Source organism: Pagrus pagrus, assembly GCF_965226575.1.
Source record: "Pagrus pagrus genome assembly, chromosome: 19".
Lineage (NCBI taxonomy): Eukaryota > Metazoa > Chordata > Actinopteri > Spariformes > Sparidae > Pagrus > Pagrus pagrus.
Window position 1 is genome coordinate 14,827,127 of NC_140203.1, and position 17,241 is coordinate 14,844,367.

The following is a 17,241-nucleotide window of genomic DNA, read 5'->3' on the forward strand; positions in this document are numbered from 1 at the left end:
TGGCAATGATGTGTAATTTCTTTTTCCAAACAGATTTGTGGATTTTGGAGTGAAGCTGTTCATACATAAAACAAACCACCTCCTTAGTGCCAGACCTCCTAGTCAGGTCCCAAGGCTACTTTCAAACAATTCCCAATTTTCTGGTGTTGATGGTGATTCAGAGCCCCGCTGAGTCGCATATCCAACACCTCCCCTTGATGCCCATAAACTTGCTGCTCCCATCCAGAGATTTATATCTGGTGCTGTTTGATTCAAATCAGTAGGGCTTCAATAAATCTGTTTCACTCCAGTGATTTAGACTCTTAACAAAAATTAAATCGCATGCTTCGGGAGAAAATCACAAATTGTACACTGACAAATGGATACGGATTGTTACCCTGACTTCAGTGAAAAAAAGTAAATAAGCTCATAAAGATAATGCTGCCAAGTAAGAAAGAATAAGAATATCCTAGACAGGAAGTAAAACACAATGTAACAGGATACTTACGGTTCCAGATCATTAAAGGCTACAGATTTTAGATAAAGGCTTATTCCAAATCCAAAACACCTTACATAATAATAACTCATAAGACATCTGAGGGTAAAACTGTTACACTTTAATATTTCCTCTACAGTTTACTTGACATATTATACGATGCAGTTTGCATTAAGAATAAAAATGACCAGGCCCAGACCTTTTGAACACCAGTGGTTTAGTGAAAAGGCAAAACTTAGTCCAAGAGTCCTAGTGCATTTGTGAAAAAGAAGTATGAAGCGTTGTGGCTGTAGCAATATCTGTGTTTGTGAGAAAGATAAAATAACTGTCCTTGTTTACAAAGAAAATAAATCTGTAACTTTTGTGGACTCAAGTAAAAAAAAAAGAAGCTGCATTTGAAAATCATAAAGTGTGAATGTTTTCTTTGTGGTAAGAGAAGAACCCATCTCAGTCTAAATTACTTGTCAAAATTGTTATTTTTGTACATCTGTCCACCTCCTGATAGAAGTCTTTCACACTCAAACACAGAATAAAAAGGCCATTTGACTTCCAGCATTGATAGGAACAGTACAGTGTGTTATTTGTCAAAATTTGATCAATACAGGGGGTGACCCCCATCTTCCCCACCTTTTCCATCCAGGCCCCCGTTGTTTCTCAATAAATGAACCCCCTGCGATGCCCTAACATCCTTTCACTGTACCGAGAACATAACAAAGGCTTTGTGTAGGAGAGGTTAGAAGCTGCTTTATACTCGGGCCTTGAAAAAAGAAAAGCGCGCTGTAATTTATTGATAACAGCAGTTTCCCCACACCATCCCTCAGTCACCAAACCCCCAAGCTCTGCTGTTTACCAGAATTAGAGATGATCCAAAACCACTGTGCTGTGGGCCTCTAGTAGGGGGAGCACTCTGTGTATTATCACACACACATGTCTGTGTAGTAATAATACAAAAAAAATACAATACTTTTCCTTGACTAAATGCAAAGCTCAAAAATCTCAAGTCTTGTGAGTGGAAAAGTACATTTAGTGAACATAAATAAATCAGTACCACCCGGGTTTCTACACTTGGCAGTCCTCAGCTGCCCCCTCCTTCTAAACTCTGTTCCTCTACGAGGTTGGAGATTTAGCAGGACCCTACATTCTGTGGAAGGACTGAGTTGTCTCTGTTTAATGTTATTAGGAACAATACCTCCACACTCACATTCACAGGCAAATTAGAATCAGTATGTTGATTAAAACTCCAAGTGGCTAATTGGATGGGGGCGCTGCTGTGGGTAGAGTAGTTGGTCATTAGGCAAGATTTTTAGTGTCCCATATCACAAAATGGCAATAACAGATCTGTAGAGGGTTGATTGAGTTTTTAATCAATACTAATGACTTGGTGATTACTTTGCCATGGTGCTGATATTTTTGGCTTTCAACAAATAACAGACATACAACAGAGTTTTGTGATACTATGTAAGTCTTCAGTGGATCTTTTCTGTTGGATTTCTGCTTAAATTAGCTAACTTGACTTGTCAGTATTGTTCCTAGTCAATAAATTAAGGCAACAGAGGGGAAATGACAATTGGCGCAGGATGCAGTATCTGTTTTGGTTGCCGATACTTGACATCGGACTGATCCAAGCACAGATCTTGATGCCATTGCCTGATGTTTTTTTGAATTATATACAAAAACATGTTATACATGTTACAATGCAATTGTAGGGCCCCTGGCAGAAGTGTTGTTGCATATAGTAATTATTTGAGCGGAAACAGGCAACTTTTCAAATCCCCCCTCCTAGCGTTTCCCTGTTGCGTTACTGTTGGTGCCGGTGTCGCAAACACAGAGTAAGCAATATGGCTACCACCTGGCTACTGACCAAAGCAAAAAACAACTGTAAGAATCCCAACTTAACTTGAATATCTGCATAACTAGCACTTCCCATCATAGTGTCTTAATTTGCCTCAATATTAAGTGTTTTTGCTTGTGTGTACCTCTCTCCTGCAGGTGAGTAGGATACTGTACAGCTTTGCCACAGCGTTTCGGCGGTCAGCGAAGAAGGCCATTCTGTCATCCCAGCAGGCTGCTCCGCTCACCCCTGACAGTGACTTGTTTACCTTCACCGTCAGCCTGGAAATCAAGGAGGATGATGGAAAGGGTACTTTCAGGTGAGACATACATTCTCTCATTATATATTTAAATGTTTAGAGCATAGAACTGTCATTTATGAAGCTATCCCAGTTGTGTGAATGATGAGAAATGAATGTGTAACATTTCCTGAAATCCTTAAATACTTTATCGTTATTTGTGCCAGAGACAAATTAATTTTGTGTTCGTACATGTGAGCATACTGTTCAGTATCTTTCATTAGACCACATACTGTATTTAACACCATCTTTAACAGGCAAATCTAGCCGGTAATGTATGTCTTGAACATTGTATGACACTTGGGAAGAGCGAAGAGTGTGTCAGTAAATGAAACATGAAAATTATAAAAGTAGAAGTGAAATGATGAAAATATTACTAAAGAGAAATTAAAGGAAATAAAGTAGACCACATTTGAAAAAGGGACTGAGGAGTCCTTCCTGTCTCACAGTAGACTCTAATTAATTGACCGCTTCTAATTAAGATCATACTCCTTTTAACATAAGAGAACGGCAAGCTCTTATGTTTGCTTCATTCAATCCATCATTCATGACCTTGTTGAATTTCCTGTATTAATGAGTCGCTTCTTTGCCTTAGATACTCATCTTATTTGGAAAAAACAGACAAACAAACAAAAAATGCCTGTGATTATTTTTAGGCAGCACATATTTCCTCCTCATTAGCTCGTAGTTGATTATTTTTAGTGTGCTGACCTGCAAGCAAACAGCTCTCTCATGCAAGCACACATAGACTGTTGTGTGTGAGAATTTTATAAGATAGGGAAAGAATGCTCTGTAAAATAAAATAGAAGTAGAAGTTGGATGATTTTTCCTTTTAATAGGGTGTAAACAAACCTGTTTGTCTGCAGTCAGAGGACCTAATTGCAATATAAAACCATGACTGATTCGAAAAGTGGTATCTGCTATATTAAGTCTCTACTCACAGAGGAAGTTTCTTGTGATGACTGAATGGCAAGTTCCAAATGTTTGCAATAGATTTCAAGTTGATTAATCGATTTTTTTTGTTTTTACTCAAGAATCTCTGCACTCAAGGGTTTCCTCAGTGTTTCCTCAGGAATTTGGTTCAGCACAGTTTTGGAGAATGTTGATTACTGTTCCTGTCTCAAACGTCTGCTTTCAGAGCAGGAAAGAGAACCAGGACCAGAGAATGTTTGAAAATAGCTTTTAAGCATGCTTTTATTATGATTAATGGGTCCACTCTTTTTTTAAAGAAAATTCCACTGTTCGAGTTGACCAGCAGAAGCGACTCTAGTTGCTTTAACTGTATGATTTAGTTTGTATCAAGAATAGAGACTGCAGGATTATTGTTTTACTCCCTAGTCTCCCTGTGTTGACAACCTGAGGTCAAATATTACCTTTAATGTCCCTAATGCCATTGGGTTGGATTTTTTTTCAAAGGAGACATATAATGCTTATTTTCAGGTTCAAAATTTTATTTTGTTATTTTTTATTTTATTTTTATTATACCTATTTTATTTTTAATAAAATAGGTTTACACACTTTAATGTTAAAACAACGCATCAGTTTTCTCATACTGTCCAGTGCAGCAACTCTGTATTCTGCATTCCCTGTCTGTATTAAACACTGTGTTTATTTGTTTTTCACACATTCAGTGCTGTAGCAAAAGACAAGGACAAGCAGAGCTTCAAACTGCGTGCAGGAATGGACAAGAAAATTGTCATTTATGTCCAGCAGACTTCCAACAAGGAACTGGCCATTGAGAGGTAAAATAAAACACAAAAAATGAGCATTCACTCACACAGAAGTCATTTGCAACAACTAACGCAGCGCATGTTTCTCGAAGCATGACGAAAGCTAGAACTAGACATTTATATGAACGGAATCATTCAGCTAAAATTGAGTGAACATCTTTACATCCGTGTGTCGGCCCGCGTCAGGTTTTAAGTGTTCAGGCACAGTTGTAAGACGGTGATTGATGTGAGTCTGTCTCCGACACTCCTCATTTTCCATGGTTTGATAAATCTGTAGAAACGTAAACATTCCATCACCCTCTTGCAGACTTCCACTTTCACAGTGGTTTGTTATTGTTTGATGAACCCGAAGAAGGTAAGGATTAAAGTGCTGTGTTTAATATTCTCCATGTTCTGGTCTGTGTTAGAGATCAGTTCAGGAAGCTATTTGCGGTAACATGTGATGGTTAACAACTGGTTTTACTCTATAGGGAGATTTATTGTTCCGTGTCTGGTTCCCGCTCTTGCTCTGTTCTTTTTCCCCCTCCCCCTCTTCTTTTTTCCTTATGTAATCCTATTTATTTAACTTCTCTCTCTCTCGTATCTTTGTGTATGTGCGCTTGTCTGTATGTGCATGTTTGTTTGTTTGAATGCATCTCTTTCATGCGTGTCTCCTCTCCAGGTGTTTCGGTCTCCTGCTTAGCCCAGGGAAAAATGTGAAGAACAGCGACATGCACCTGCTGGACCTGGTAGGTGACTGTTTTTGTGTTTGTTTGTCGTTGTGTGTTTGTGTGCGGTGGCTAATTTCTTCCAACATTGTGCCCCTTCAGGAGTCAATGGGAAAGAGCTCAGACGGGAAGTCTTACATCATCACAGGAAGTTGGAACCCCAACACGCCTCAGTTTCAGGCTGTGAATGAGGAAACGCCCAAAGGTAGCAGCCAAAAATCTGTCAAAAAGTCTAATAAAACAGAAGTATCTTCAACAGTTACTCTTTCCTTGGTTCATGTTTCATTTTCCACTTGGTTATTTAATCACTCATATCTTCACACCAATACTTGGCACATTTCCAGCATAAAAATAACTTTCTCCACTGGTTGCTTAAATCCATTAAATCAAGCAGAGTGGAGGAGCAATTTTATGGTGAAATTATAGCCGGACTGAATAAGCATGGAAAATGTGTTGTGCTGTTAAAAGTAATGTCCATACAAGGCAGAAGCTATAATATTTGAACAGACCAATATCAAGACCAATGGTCCTCACGCCCTGACTTCCTCCACATGCTGTATATACTCTGGTGTTCATATCAGTCACACGCTATATATCGTTTTAGATTTAGGATATTGTTATATTGAGATAAAGTGTCGTCCTTGTTTTAAAGGCTGTATTACAGTAAAGTGATGTATTTTTCTGAACTTATCAGTCTGATCTACTTCTAATTCTAATATTTAGTAATTATATCCACATTACTGATTATTACTCATCAAAAATCTTACTGTGTTAATATTTTGTGAATAATTTGAGGTATTCTGGTAAAAAATATCATAATATTTGATTTTGTCGCCAAGTCCTAGCTTTTATAAATGCCTTCAAGAAATATATTGTGTATCACGTTTTGGGACATATTTCCCAGCCCTAACACATGTTCACAGTTTTCGGTTAAAATCAATTTGTTATAAGGAATCACTCATCTGGGATTACTTTAAGGCTGTTGTCTTTGTTTTTCTAGATAAATTCATGTACATGACGACAGCAGTGGACCTGGTGATTACAGAGGTGGAGGAGCCAGTCCGTTTTCTGCTGGAGACGAGGGTGAGAGTGTGCTCCCCAAATGACCGGCTGTTCTGGCCCTTCAGCAAGCGAAACTACACTGAGACCTTCTACCTTAAACTACGACAGGTATGTCAAGTCATGGCGCAGTTTTCCACGAGTGGTTAGATCAATTGTAGCGATAGTCTCTGTGAATTACACCAGATATCAGCTGTGATGTAATATGTATTAATACACTTTCAAACTTAATTGAGCTGACTAAATGCTCAATGTGCATCAAAGCATCTGGCCTGAAAACAGTGGATATTAGAAATTGATTAGAAAAATTAGTATGTCCACCCTGGTATGATACCAGGGTGGACATACTAAGTTTCCTTCACTTCCAATCGGAGCTGTGAATATTCAACCCGGGAATGAATGCAGATTGTATCCTTTCATTATGAAGACAAAAGTGAGATGTTAATGGGTTTTTCTCCAGCGTGAAAGGGGTTAAGTAATATGTGACAAAGAAATTAAAATGTGTTTCCTGTTTCATCAGATGGAGCGTAAAGAGCGCAAGAGTCCTGCCTCGGACACACTTTATGAGGTGGTGAGTTTGGAAAGTGAGACTGAGAGAGAGAAACGGAAGACCACAGCCAGTCCCGGCATCCTGCCCACCGGGCCTGGTGGCATGGTTCCCTCACCCCCCGAGGATGACGAGGAGGAAGGTGATTGGATGCTGTCTATTATCACTTAATCATATTTTATTTTATGAAAGGCACATATTAAATTCCTGATACAGCAAAGGGTATCATTTCTTTTATAGAGGCTATATGAAAATGGTCTTTAAAAACTATATAGAACCACAAAAAGTAGCCTAACTAGCATAACCATATGAAAACCATTTTAACTTTTAGAAACCGCTTGTTGGACTTGATCATGTAAAACACCTAAACAGCCTCAAAGCAGATGCCCAGCTAGCAAGATAATATAAATTACAGCTCGTTTTAACTCTGGAACACTGAACCATTGTGGTGTCCTTGGTCAGGACTGACCTCATTCATAAACATACACCTCTAGAGCACAAAAAATAAAAGTATTACTGCCCAGCAGCATGAAATTAAACACAGTTAAACAGCATATAACCCAGCTGAATTATGCTGCTGACTTTCATATATTCAAAGTTGCAGCCCTCAAATTCTACCCTGTGGGGCTGTACCAGATTTAGACTTGTGGTCCACAGGAGACATCCCGTGGGAGATCAGACACTGTGTTACAGAACTGTTTGTACTTTATTCCCACAAAATACTTAGCTAGCAGTGCTGTTTGTGTGTTTTTGTATCTTAGTGTGAATGTGAGGGATAGCAATGTGAATAAAATGCAGGGCGTAGCATTGAGTTACTTTTTGTATCTGCCTGTGTGTTAATCTTTGATCCACAGGGTACAGATTGGTCTCCCTGTTTGGACTACATGTCCACTGATATCTACTCGCCTGCTGTTTTGCATATTTAGATACCACAGTACATATACAGTAGGGTTCAAAACTCTGAATCTAGCCATGATTTGACACTGAGAAAGCCCCGCTTTGCTTAGAATAAGAATTTTACTTCTGATATGTTCAGATACTTTGAACGTATCATTTAAATCATTTATTTAGAGAGCTGTTGTTCAAGTTTTCAGATGCAGCTCAGAATATACAGATAAATAAACCACACAATTTACAATAAACATTTCATTAAACACCTTTAATTGATGATGAAGTAGGCACCATCTTGATAACACCAATTAGCAGAAAGTTTGTGAGTGACTTTATAAAAAAATATTTTTCTGAATGAGGAAATATCTCAACGTGTCACATTTATGTAACAATTTTCCTTTTACATACATGAGTTCTGATGAATTGCATATAATTTGGAGTGTTTAATGAGCTTATCAAAAAAAAAAAAGGAAAAGGACACTGATGTATCTCACTCCTGTCCAGATAACGACGAGCCATTGCTCAGCGGGTCAGGTGACGTTTCCAAGGAGTGTGCAGAGAAGATCCTGGAGACCTGGGGAGACTTGTTATCCAAGTGGTAAGGCTTTGTTCCCTTGTTAACTTTGTCCTTCCACTTTATTGCTGTAGCAATGAGTGCACAGTCACAAACACACTCAAATAAATCATTTGTGTGTGTGTGTGTGTGTGGGGGGGGGGTGTTAACGGATGTACTATAAGAGCAGCAGCATGAGTTCTTGATAAGCAGCTTATTAAGATGGCTTCCCTCTTCCATTACTGCATTTGTTTTTAATCAAAAGCTTGTGATGAACTGAATAGAAATTGCCCGGACTTTAATTAGCTGTAAGTTAAGCTCCACACACATGCAAAAACATACACACACATACACTCACACATGGCATGCCTTTGTTCTTCTGTATGTTTTTCAGGAGAGTAGTGTCTTTGGTTGAATTTGTATATATATGTATATATATATATATATATATATATATATATATATATATATACACACACACAGTAAATGACTTGTTTGTCATAAATATTGTATATACTTTGTTACTTATTATATTTGGGTGTTTGTAATGCACTCTGACGATTCCAAATTTTTTGAAGAACATAAGAAGAATGGCCAAGTAAAGAAAGGAATCATAAGACTAGCTTGTCATGATAATAATAATACTAGTCTTTGTGCGTGTGATTGATGATTGTGTGTGTGTGTCTTAACGAGAGAGTGTGTGCTTTGGCGTTGTGGGATGCAGCGCTCGGGGAGCACAGAGAGGCGAGTCACAGAAAGCCCTTTACAATCTCATGCCCCGAAGGACCGGGCCTGGCATTACTTACGTCACATGCACACACACATGCATGGACATGCACATACACACAGTATACTTTTTGTTTCCCTGCTTAGTCTCAAAAGTAAATGCCACATATTGCATAACCTGGTGCTTGGAACAAATAAACCAAACAAGCTGAAAAAAATAGAGAAGGATGAATTAAGAAAGGAGGGTGGGTGAGAGAACCATCAGGGGTTTTGTGTCAGCTCCAGTCAGGCGATAGTTGGTAGGTAGGTACTGCTGTGCCTCCGAGTTAACCTTCTCTCTCTACCTCTAATTCTCTCTCTGTCACTTACCAGTGGGCAGATGAATTCATTTTAGCCTGCACACGGTTTAAATTACTCTCTGAGATGGAGTGTTTCCCCCAACAGCTTTTACATTTAAATGTGAGGATGAGCAAGGAAGGAAAGCATTCAAATTCGCTTTTGTTTATTTTTGCTGCAATATTCTATTGGCTTATTGTCTTCTATTGTCTATTGTTTTCCCACCCTGCTAAAAATAGTGCAAAACTGATTTCCAAATATCAACGGAAAAAAGTCAAGTAATAAAACTGAAAAAGAACTTCTTGGTTAGATTCTGGGATTTTCTGTACAAAAATACCACATATTTTACATCATGAATCACTAACATATGATTCATTGATCCACTGAATCACATTTGGGAGGTACGTCTTGAACTTTAAAAAAGACTGCTATGCATGTAAATCCTTACACTTGTGGTATTAGGTGATATAACTCCTCAGCAGTCACAATCTTGGCCGTCTGTAAAGATGATGATGGTCCTTTTTAGACACAATATAGAGCCAGCAAAAATATTGTTTTGGGTAGATATGGTAGGCAGGTGTGCACGGAAAGACTGCAGAAGCACAACCTGTGTTATCAGTGTGCCATACTTTAAAGATTGACTGAATAAGTAACAATAAATAATGTTAAAAATAGGATGTCTTTGATAAACTGCAGCGCTCGACTCCTCTCTTCTCTCCTCTCAGGCATATGAACTTATCAGTGCGTCCCAGGCAGCTGCCAGCTCTGGTGCGCAGCGGCATCCCCGAGGCTCTCCGTGGGGAGGTGTGGCAGCTCCTGGCAGGCTGTCATAACAATGACCACCAGGTAGAAGAGTACAGGACTCTTATTACGAAGGTAAGATTACACAAAAGTACTGTCTTTGTCAAGATTGTCAGGGCACACTAAATCCCCATGATCCGCTAATGTTGGTGGTGTCCTCCAACAAGGTGACTCATACAAAAGCTCCCCTTATTTTAGGACGCATCAGAAAGCAAATACAATCACCACTGATGATTTCCAAATCTTTGTCTGCAATGGTTTTGTCCTGTCTGTTTTTATACTTGGTTGTACTTTGAACTCTTTAACCATAGCACATTTAGTTCAAACAGATATAATTTCTGTTTTGTTTATGGTTTGTTCCGGCCAAAGTGTTACTGTTATTGTTATTGTCCTTGGCAACCGTTCTTTGGAAGTACACCTCCGAGGCTACCGATGGCCCTGTCTCATAAGTTTATCATGTGCTTCAAACTTGTGATGGTAACCACTGCTGCCTTGTTGATCATGCCAGCTGATAACTTTTTGCATTATGCTTTCTTCCTCAAGAAGAGATATGCTGTATGTTAATTGTTCTGTTAAAATGAACATCCTCTAATAACTCAATCGTGTTTCAACCTATATTTAGTTAATAAACAAAGAAAGAAAATGTCTATGTAACCACCTAAAACTTACATGAGGTTAGCTATTATTTTTTAGATGCAACAGTTCACAAGAAGGCCAAGTGAGGCATTAACTGAGATCAAGTTTTGTATTTTAATCGGTTTTGTGACCTTGGACCTCGGCCAGAAGTTGCCTGCATTCAGCTACTTACAATGGTTGGTCTGTGTTCTGAAATGACAGTAATTAAATCATTCAATTATGATAATTTTAAAAGTCCATGGTGTAGGATTTTGTTGCATCTAGCTGTGTTGTTGCAGATTGCAAACAACTGAACACCCCTGGCCTCACCCTCATATTAAAATAAATAGATTTAATTATTATTCATTATAATTAATATATTATATCAAATTTCTGCCAATAGACTCCACTGAATCCTCCCAAATCCTAAACACAGCATCTTTATTTTTTTGACATATGGTTTGTCATAGCCGCTTCGCCTTATCATTGCCTCCTCCTGTGTGCCTCCTTGCTGCAGACGTTCAGAGATGACAGCTCACTATTAAGTTTCACATGTAACAAAATCACAGTGTGCATGTGTAGGTCCGTCTGTGTGGCCATGTGTGTAAGCATCAGAGGTGGCTTAGCCCTGCTGTAGATGGTTAGCCCCCCTCTGTGCACTGAGAACAGTGTGTTAGTTTGTCATTTTTTTTTCTCAGCCGCAGCTCTGTCCACTCCTCTTACGTAAAGGCAACATCCCCGGGCAGCAAACTGGGTCCCAGGTGGTGACAAGATGTTGGTCTTGCCCTTTCCTCCCCTCTGCTCTCCCACTCTCGTTTTCTTCACCCCCCCTTTCTCGTTTGCTCTTTTCCTATCTCTGCCTTTGCACTTTTCCTTTATTTCGCCTTACATCCCTGGCATGTCAGGATACAGGTCTTACACCAAAATATCGTAGGAACCACACTGTTATTCTCTTGAATTTAATGGTATGAATGGAATCTCAACTTTCACTCAGAGAACAATAACAGCAGATCACAATGCCACTGCATTGATAGCTTTTGGACAAAAAGTTGGATTGGAATTTATTGCAGAAGCAGTAAAGCATTCCAGGTTTCTGCGTCAGCCAAGAAACACAGAGAAAAGTGTGGAGAACACGTGCGGCTATATCTGACTCTGACAAACCATTTTACGTTTTTTATTTTGTCTCCTAAGAACAAGACTGGAGAAAGTGGCCAAGAACAGTTTAAGGAAAGAAAAACAGTAAATAGCTATTTAACACAAAGAGCTGTGCATACACCAAGTAGATTTTTTTAATTAAGCTAGTTAGACACAAAAGATCTTGTTAATGAAATGGCTCTAAAATGTTGACAAAAGTATTGAAATGTATTGCGCAATGTTTTTTTTGGTATATAATATGTATTAATTATGACAGTTTTCATTCACATCAGATGTTGGTGTTGTAACTGGAACTAATTAAAGCTTATTGTCTCGTTTACCAATTCCTTCTTTATCTTTTCAGCCCCTGCTTTAAAATTTTGTACATACCATACCAGATACAGCTCCTAATTAGTTTTGTGTGCTTTCTGTTTTCAGCCTGTGTGTTTGTGTTTCTCTTTGTGCTGTATTGCACTGTATGCACATCGTGTCCTAGCTGGTGCCCTCTTCTGTACCCTAACCCTGTGAACTTGGTGTTCAATCATGTATGTGAATGCAGTGCAGTGATGGAAGTGCAAACAAGGTTGTAGGTCTGAGCCCATTTACCTTTTCTCTCCCAATGGTGTCCTAATGAATCCCCCAATACGAGGGTCCCTTCTGCCAAGTACTGGAAGTACCAGTCTGACATCGAGTGCTGACTAATTAACACTCCCATCAGTAACCGAAAAATTCATCAGGCTGTTGTAGCCATGGCCCACATTTTGCATGAGCTCCATACATTGTAGTGAGTAGAAGCTAGTCATGGACAGTTAGTAAATCTGGCAAACAAATAATCCTTTCGGCAACGCACTGATCCAGTGCCAGCTGATTTTAATCAGGAGATTGTTACCAAAGTGGTGTGATATATTGGCAGGCAAGACAGGGACAGTAACACTGTGACCAAATCACAGCAAAACAGCCAACACTTGTTCCAGTAAAGGGTTGCTTAACCTTTTGAAAAATAGACACAGTATGTGAATATAATTTTTCTTTCAGGTTATAAGTGGTACTCTCAAAGTTAGAAATAAAATTATATTGAGATTTGGATATTTTAGTGTTTTTAAAATGGCGTTTCAAAAATTCTTTGCATCGTAGACTGTTTTTATATTGACACTGTTTTCGTTGTAGATAGTTCTGAGGTGATAAATAATAATTAATAAAAGTAAAATGTTTGTATTTTAACACTTGTGTCAATATTGAGTTTGAGAGAGTATGAGGCTTGGATAGTTGCAACAAAGAAAGGTGCACAGCCCAAGAAGATGAAGTAGACAAATGGGCAATGATTAGATGATTACCTTGTGTACCCATAACCAGGGTTTGTAGGGTTACTTTAAAAATGTATTCTGATACAGTCACCAATTACCTGTTAAAAAATGTAGTCAGTAATGTAATCCAAGTATAACAATATGAAAGTAATGTAACATGATCACTTTCTGTTACTTGTGGATTACCTCACCACCAAACAAATGCAAATAAAAACTAGAGAAAAGAAATATCATTAGGATGATTTTTGTTTAGTTGTACGAATACACACTTGTGTATTTGGTTTCACTCGAGACCAGAATGATGTGTGATACACTTAAAGTGTTGTCAAGCGGCTAACCAGGCTAGCACAAAGCACACAGCCATAGCAAAGAGCAGTTGCTGGGCTGGATAGCCTTTTTGGACTGAGGTAAATTGATGACAACTTTTATGCTTGTGTTTATATGATTATGGTATTAAACAGAGTTGTTTATTTAGACTAATAAAGCTAAGAGTGCTTATTGAACGAAGCACATTAGCCACTCACACACATCTTTCAGCTGGCCAGTGAGAGCCTTGGGGCAATAGGTGTGATCATACAGTGCGTCTTGGTTGTAAATTTTTAATATTTAGCGTGCTCTTGTCGGTTTCCACAATCTTACCAACCCCAGCTTTAACAGGCCTGGTGGTTGGCCCCACTCATGCTCAAATATGTGGTTATGCACAGCTTGGGAACATTTACTATTACTCTCAATATGCTGAGTAAATTGTTGAGAGTATTAACCATAGCATACTGGTAAACCTGTGTTAACCAGAACTGTGTGGTTGATGTGGGGTTGTATGATATCGTGTTAGTCCGCGACTTTCAAAGATGTTTCAGCCTACATTTACCTACATGAGGGGGACAGAAGGTTAGTGTATATGAGCATACATACACACACTTGGATGGGTACCCAGAACTGCTGCGGCAGCCTCCCGTGGAGAGAAAAAACAAGCGCTCGTAACTGTCTGTCTCTGTGTGACCCACTTAATGACCTGTCTGCCTGCCTTTCTGTCTACCTGTCTGTCTTTATAATCATTTGTATTTGTGTCTGCCTGACTAACTTCTACCTCGACCTGTTTGTGCTCCTGTCACCTTGAGTGTCTTCCTGCCTCTCTCTGTCTTGCCTGCTCATTTGTGTTTTGTCACACTGTCTGCTCGCCTCTTTCTCACTCCTCTGCCGCTGTCGCGTCGGCCTAACATTTCTGCTTCTTTCTTTTTCTGTGCAACTGTATGTCTTCCTGTCTCTCTGTCCCATAGGTCAGTGTGTGCATTGCTGTTCTGACTTCTGCTGGGCAGAATTGGAATTACTTTAGCCAGTTTCTCTCTTAAAAAATATACACAATGAATGCCAGAAGGTTCCGACAGTCATATGAAAGAATGTTTGAGTCATTTTTGCAGTTGAATGTGAACAGGCTTATTTATTTCTGTAGAGTCTTGTGTTATCTTTCTACAGTAAAGCATTTGTGTCTGTCTGTGTCTAATGTAACAACTCACCACCCTTGCCTGATAATGTCCTGCAAATGTAAGCTCTAGGCTCACTGTCAAGAGATAAGATAAATTCCCTGACATAGATGATATTGTCTCAGCTATCCAGTTCTTGGATTTTTATAAATTTCTTTTCCATTCCTACCGGGCACTTCAGATAGGACATCAGCTGATGAGTTCTGTTTGTGTTTTTGTTATATCACACTGAGAAAATAAGTTAATAAGCAGGCACAGTGCGACTGCTTCATTTTATATTTATGTAAGAACAGTAGAGAATTATCAGGATTATGAGCCACCAGCTGGGTGATGATGGGTGGTGGGTATTAATAGTAATCAGATGGAGTCGGCCAGGATGGTGGTTGCAATTAGCAATCTAATTCTTTTAATAGTCATGAGCTGAGTTTATCAACAGAATATCTGTTCTAGTTTTGGTGATGTATTAATTTGTTGTCATCTTAAGTGGAAGTAGTCAGCCCCAGAATTCCCTTCCCTGTTTTCGATGCGCAGTGGCAGACACACTTTCTTTGTGACGTAATCCTTCCTTAATTTTTCTGGGGTAAACAAAAAAAATAGCATTGTGAAAGTGAGGTTTGTAGGGAACCAATCTATACATGGGTGGTGCCATTTTTGTACAGCCACTACACTGTGCAATTATATTTAATACAGAATGAGTCAAAGCAAAAAAAGTTGTCTATTGCCAGTTTAAGTAAAAAAAAATAAAAAAACATTGCTGGTGTCTTAAAGATGAAGCTCCTGTGATATTAAGCATTATTGTATTCCACCCATTGGCCGGTTATTTCAGTCGGAGTTCTCCTCTCCTTTCGCAATCAAAATCCCTGTTTCTGTGGGAAACACCAACCTCTGACCTAGCAACCTACATGCTGAAAATAGCAAGTTACCCAAACCTGTTCACTAGCAGTACGAATGTACCTGTCCTTGTGCAGTGATTTAGCCATTTTAATGCAGGACTTGCCTCCCCACAAGCAAATATTCCAACAAAACATGTTCCTCCCGACACTATTTTGTAGGGACACCGTTGCTGCATCCTGGGCTTTGAGCAGTCCAGGACGATTGTCACTGGTTTAAAGAAATGTAAGCAAACCCAAGGGTTTTTTCCTTCTAAGGCAGAATGATAGTGTCTGCAGCAAGTCTCTGGCTATGCAAGGCTGATTCCACCCTAACAATAACAACATTGTTAGTAAAGAGCTATCATAATGTCAACCAGTTATTCATTAGTGTGGTTTTGACTTGATAATAACTGTAATCATTAGCTTTACAGACAAGGGTTTCAAGTGTTTAGGTCCATTGTGTTGTTTCCCGGTGAGTGTCAGCAACTTCAGAGGTTGACGGGCTGTGACAAAGCACAAGTTAAAGATCTAACAGGACTAAGTTGCGCTCAGCTTGGCAACCAGGTGACAGGACATCACGCTCTTGCTTCTCCCTCTTTCTCCCAGCTCCATTTCCTTGTTGTTGTTTTGTTCTTGCCATATCACATTTCTTTCTCTCCTCCACCTCTTCCTCCTCTCCTCTTTGATGAGCTCCGTCCCTCCTTTGAATCCCTTCCTCCTCCTTTTCTCCTATTCCTCTCCTTCTTCCAACCTCTTTCGTCGTACTGTCATCTATTTTTAGCTCCTCGTGTGGTGGGCAGAGGAGGTGCGTGAAAGCATGGGAGTGTGTCTGTATTGCGGGGGAGAAAGGTGCAGGCTGGTGTGTGTGTGTGGCTGTGTGGGTATGTTTGGGTCTCCATCACGCTACACCAAATTTCCCTGCACGAGACAAACTCTGCAGTCTTCAGAAAGTCATTAGGAAGAAGATGTAGACCATGCAGCACTAAACCTGACAGCGATTACATCCCACTGATGTTTCTAATATTAGCACAGCCTTCTGGGTAATTAAATGCAATCATCACATCATATGATCTAAAAATAACTCGGTTGGTAATTATTCTAGCACAGGCTGTTTGCAGGAGGGCTGAAGGGGGATTTGCTAGAGCTAACCTGTTAAAGAAAATGAAATAAAAAGTGTTAAACTGAGCCTTAACCAGTCCATTTAGAGTGTTGCAATAAAAAGCTGGCTGTCAATGCTTGCCCCGAGAGATTTAAAAAATGTCTGGTGAGGTCATGCTACATGGGTATAGCTGACTGTGTCTAAGCAACTCTCATGCTAAGTAGAGGCATAGCATCTGCTGATACATGCAAAATCAGGGGCAGGTGCATATCTGTTCAGGGCTTTCAGGCCAGATAGACAGAAGGACACACATGGATTAAGTTATTGTTCAAAAGCAATCAAGCTGAAAATTGTGAAACTGCATCTCTTTTGTACTGTGCTTACAGATAGCAGTGGTACAAACATAAGAAATATGAGAAATGAATTCTCTCTCTTGGTCTTTCAGTGACTCATGCACACAAAGTTTTAAAGTTCAGCAGAAACCAAGAAAACAACACGTTTAAATCTGAAAGGTCCCGAAGGGAAGCCCATTTGTGTAATTATACATTACATAAGTACCATTGTTATGCAAGGTTTACATTGTAAAACGAACAAGTACTGTGTTTGTGTGTGAGCATGTGTGCAGTATGCATGTTGTAAAAATAGTATTATTATTGTTTACGTTGTCCTGTCCTTAGAAGACTCGGGAAAAGGTTTCATGTAATGTTTTCGATCATGACACATCCACAAGACACAGCCTTTATCCACAAGTTAAGTAACAAATGCCTCAAGTGTCCAGTTAT

The 17,241-nt window shown here is 39.3% G+C and overlaps 1 protein-coding gene across 2 annotated transcripts in view; it reads left to right on the forward strand.

The window, feature by feature from the left end:
- rabgap1 (RAB GTPase activating protein 1) overlaps nt 1-17,241 on the forward strand; it is a 73,907-nt gene that overhangs the window by 18,898 nt on the left and 37,768 nt on the right. For both annotated transcript variants that reach the window (XM_084383419.1, XM_084383420.1), the window contains 8 exons: nt 2,465-2,625; nt 4,236-4,346; nt 4,996-5,062; nt 5,144-5,246; nt 6,042-6,211; nt 6,621-6,789; nt 8,043-8,136; nt 9,879-10,029. In XM_084383419.1, the coding sequence (XP_084239545.1) occupies nt 2,465-2,625; nt 4,236-4,346; nt 4,996-5,062; nt 5,144-5,246; nt 6,042-6,211; nt 6,621-6,789; nt 8,043-8,136; nt 9,879-10,029 (1,026 nt within the window). The remainder of the gene's footprint in view (nt 1-2,464; nt 2,626-4,235; nt 4,347-4,995; nt 5,063-5,143; nt 5,247-6,041; nt 6,212-6,620; nt 6,790-8,042; nt 8,137-9,878; nt 10,030-17,241) is intronic.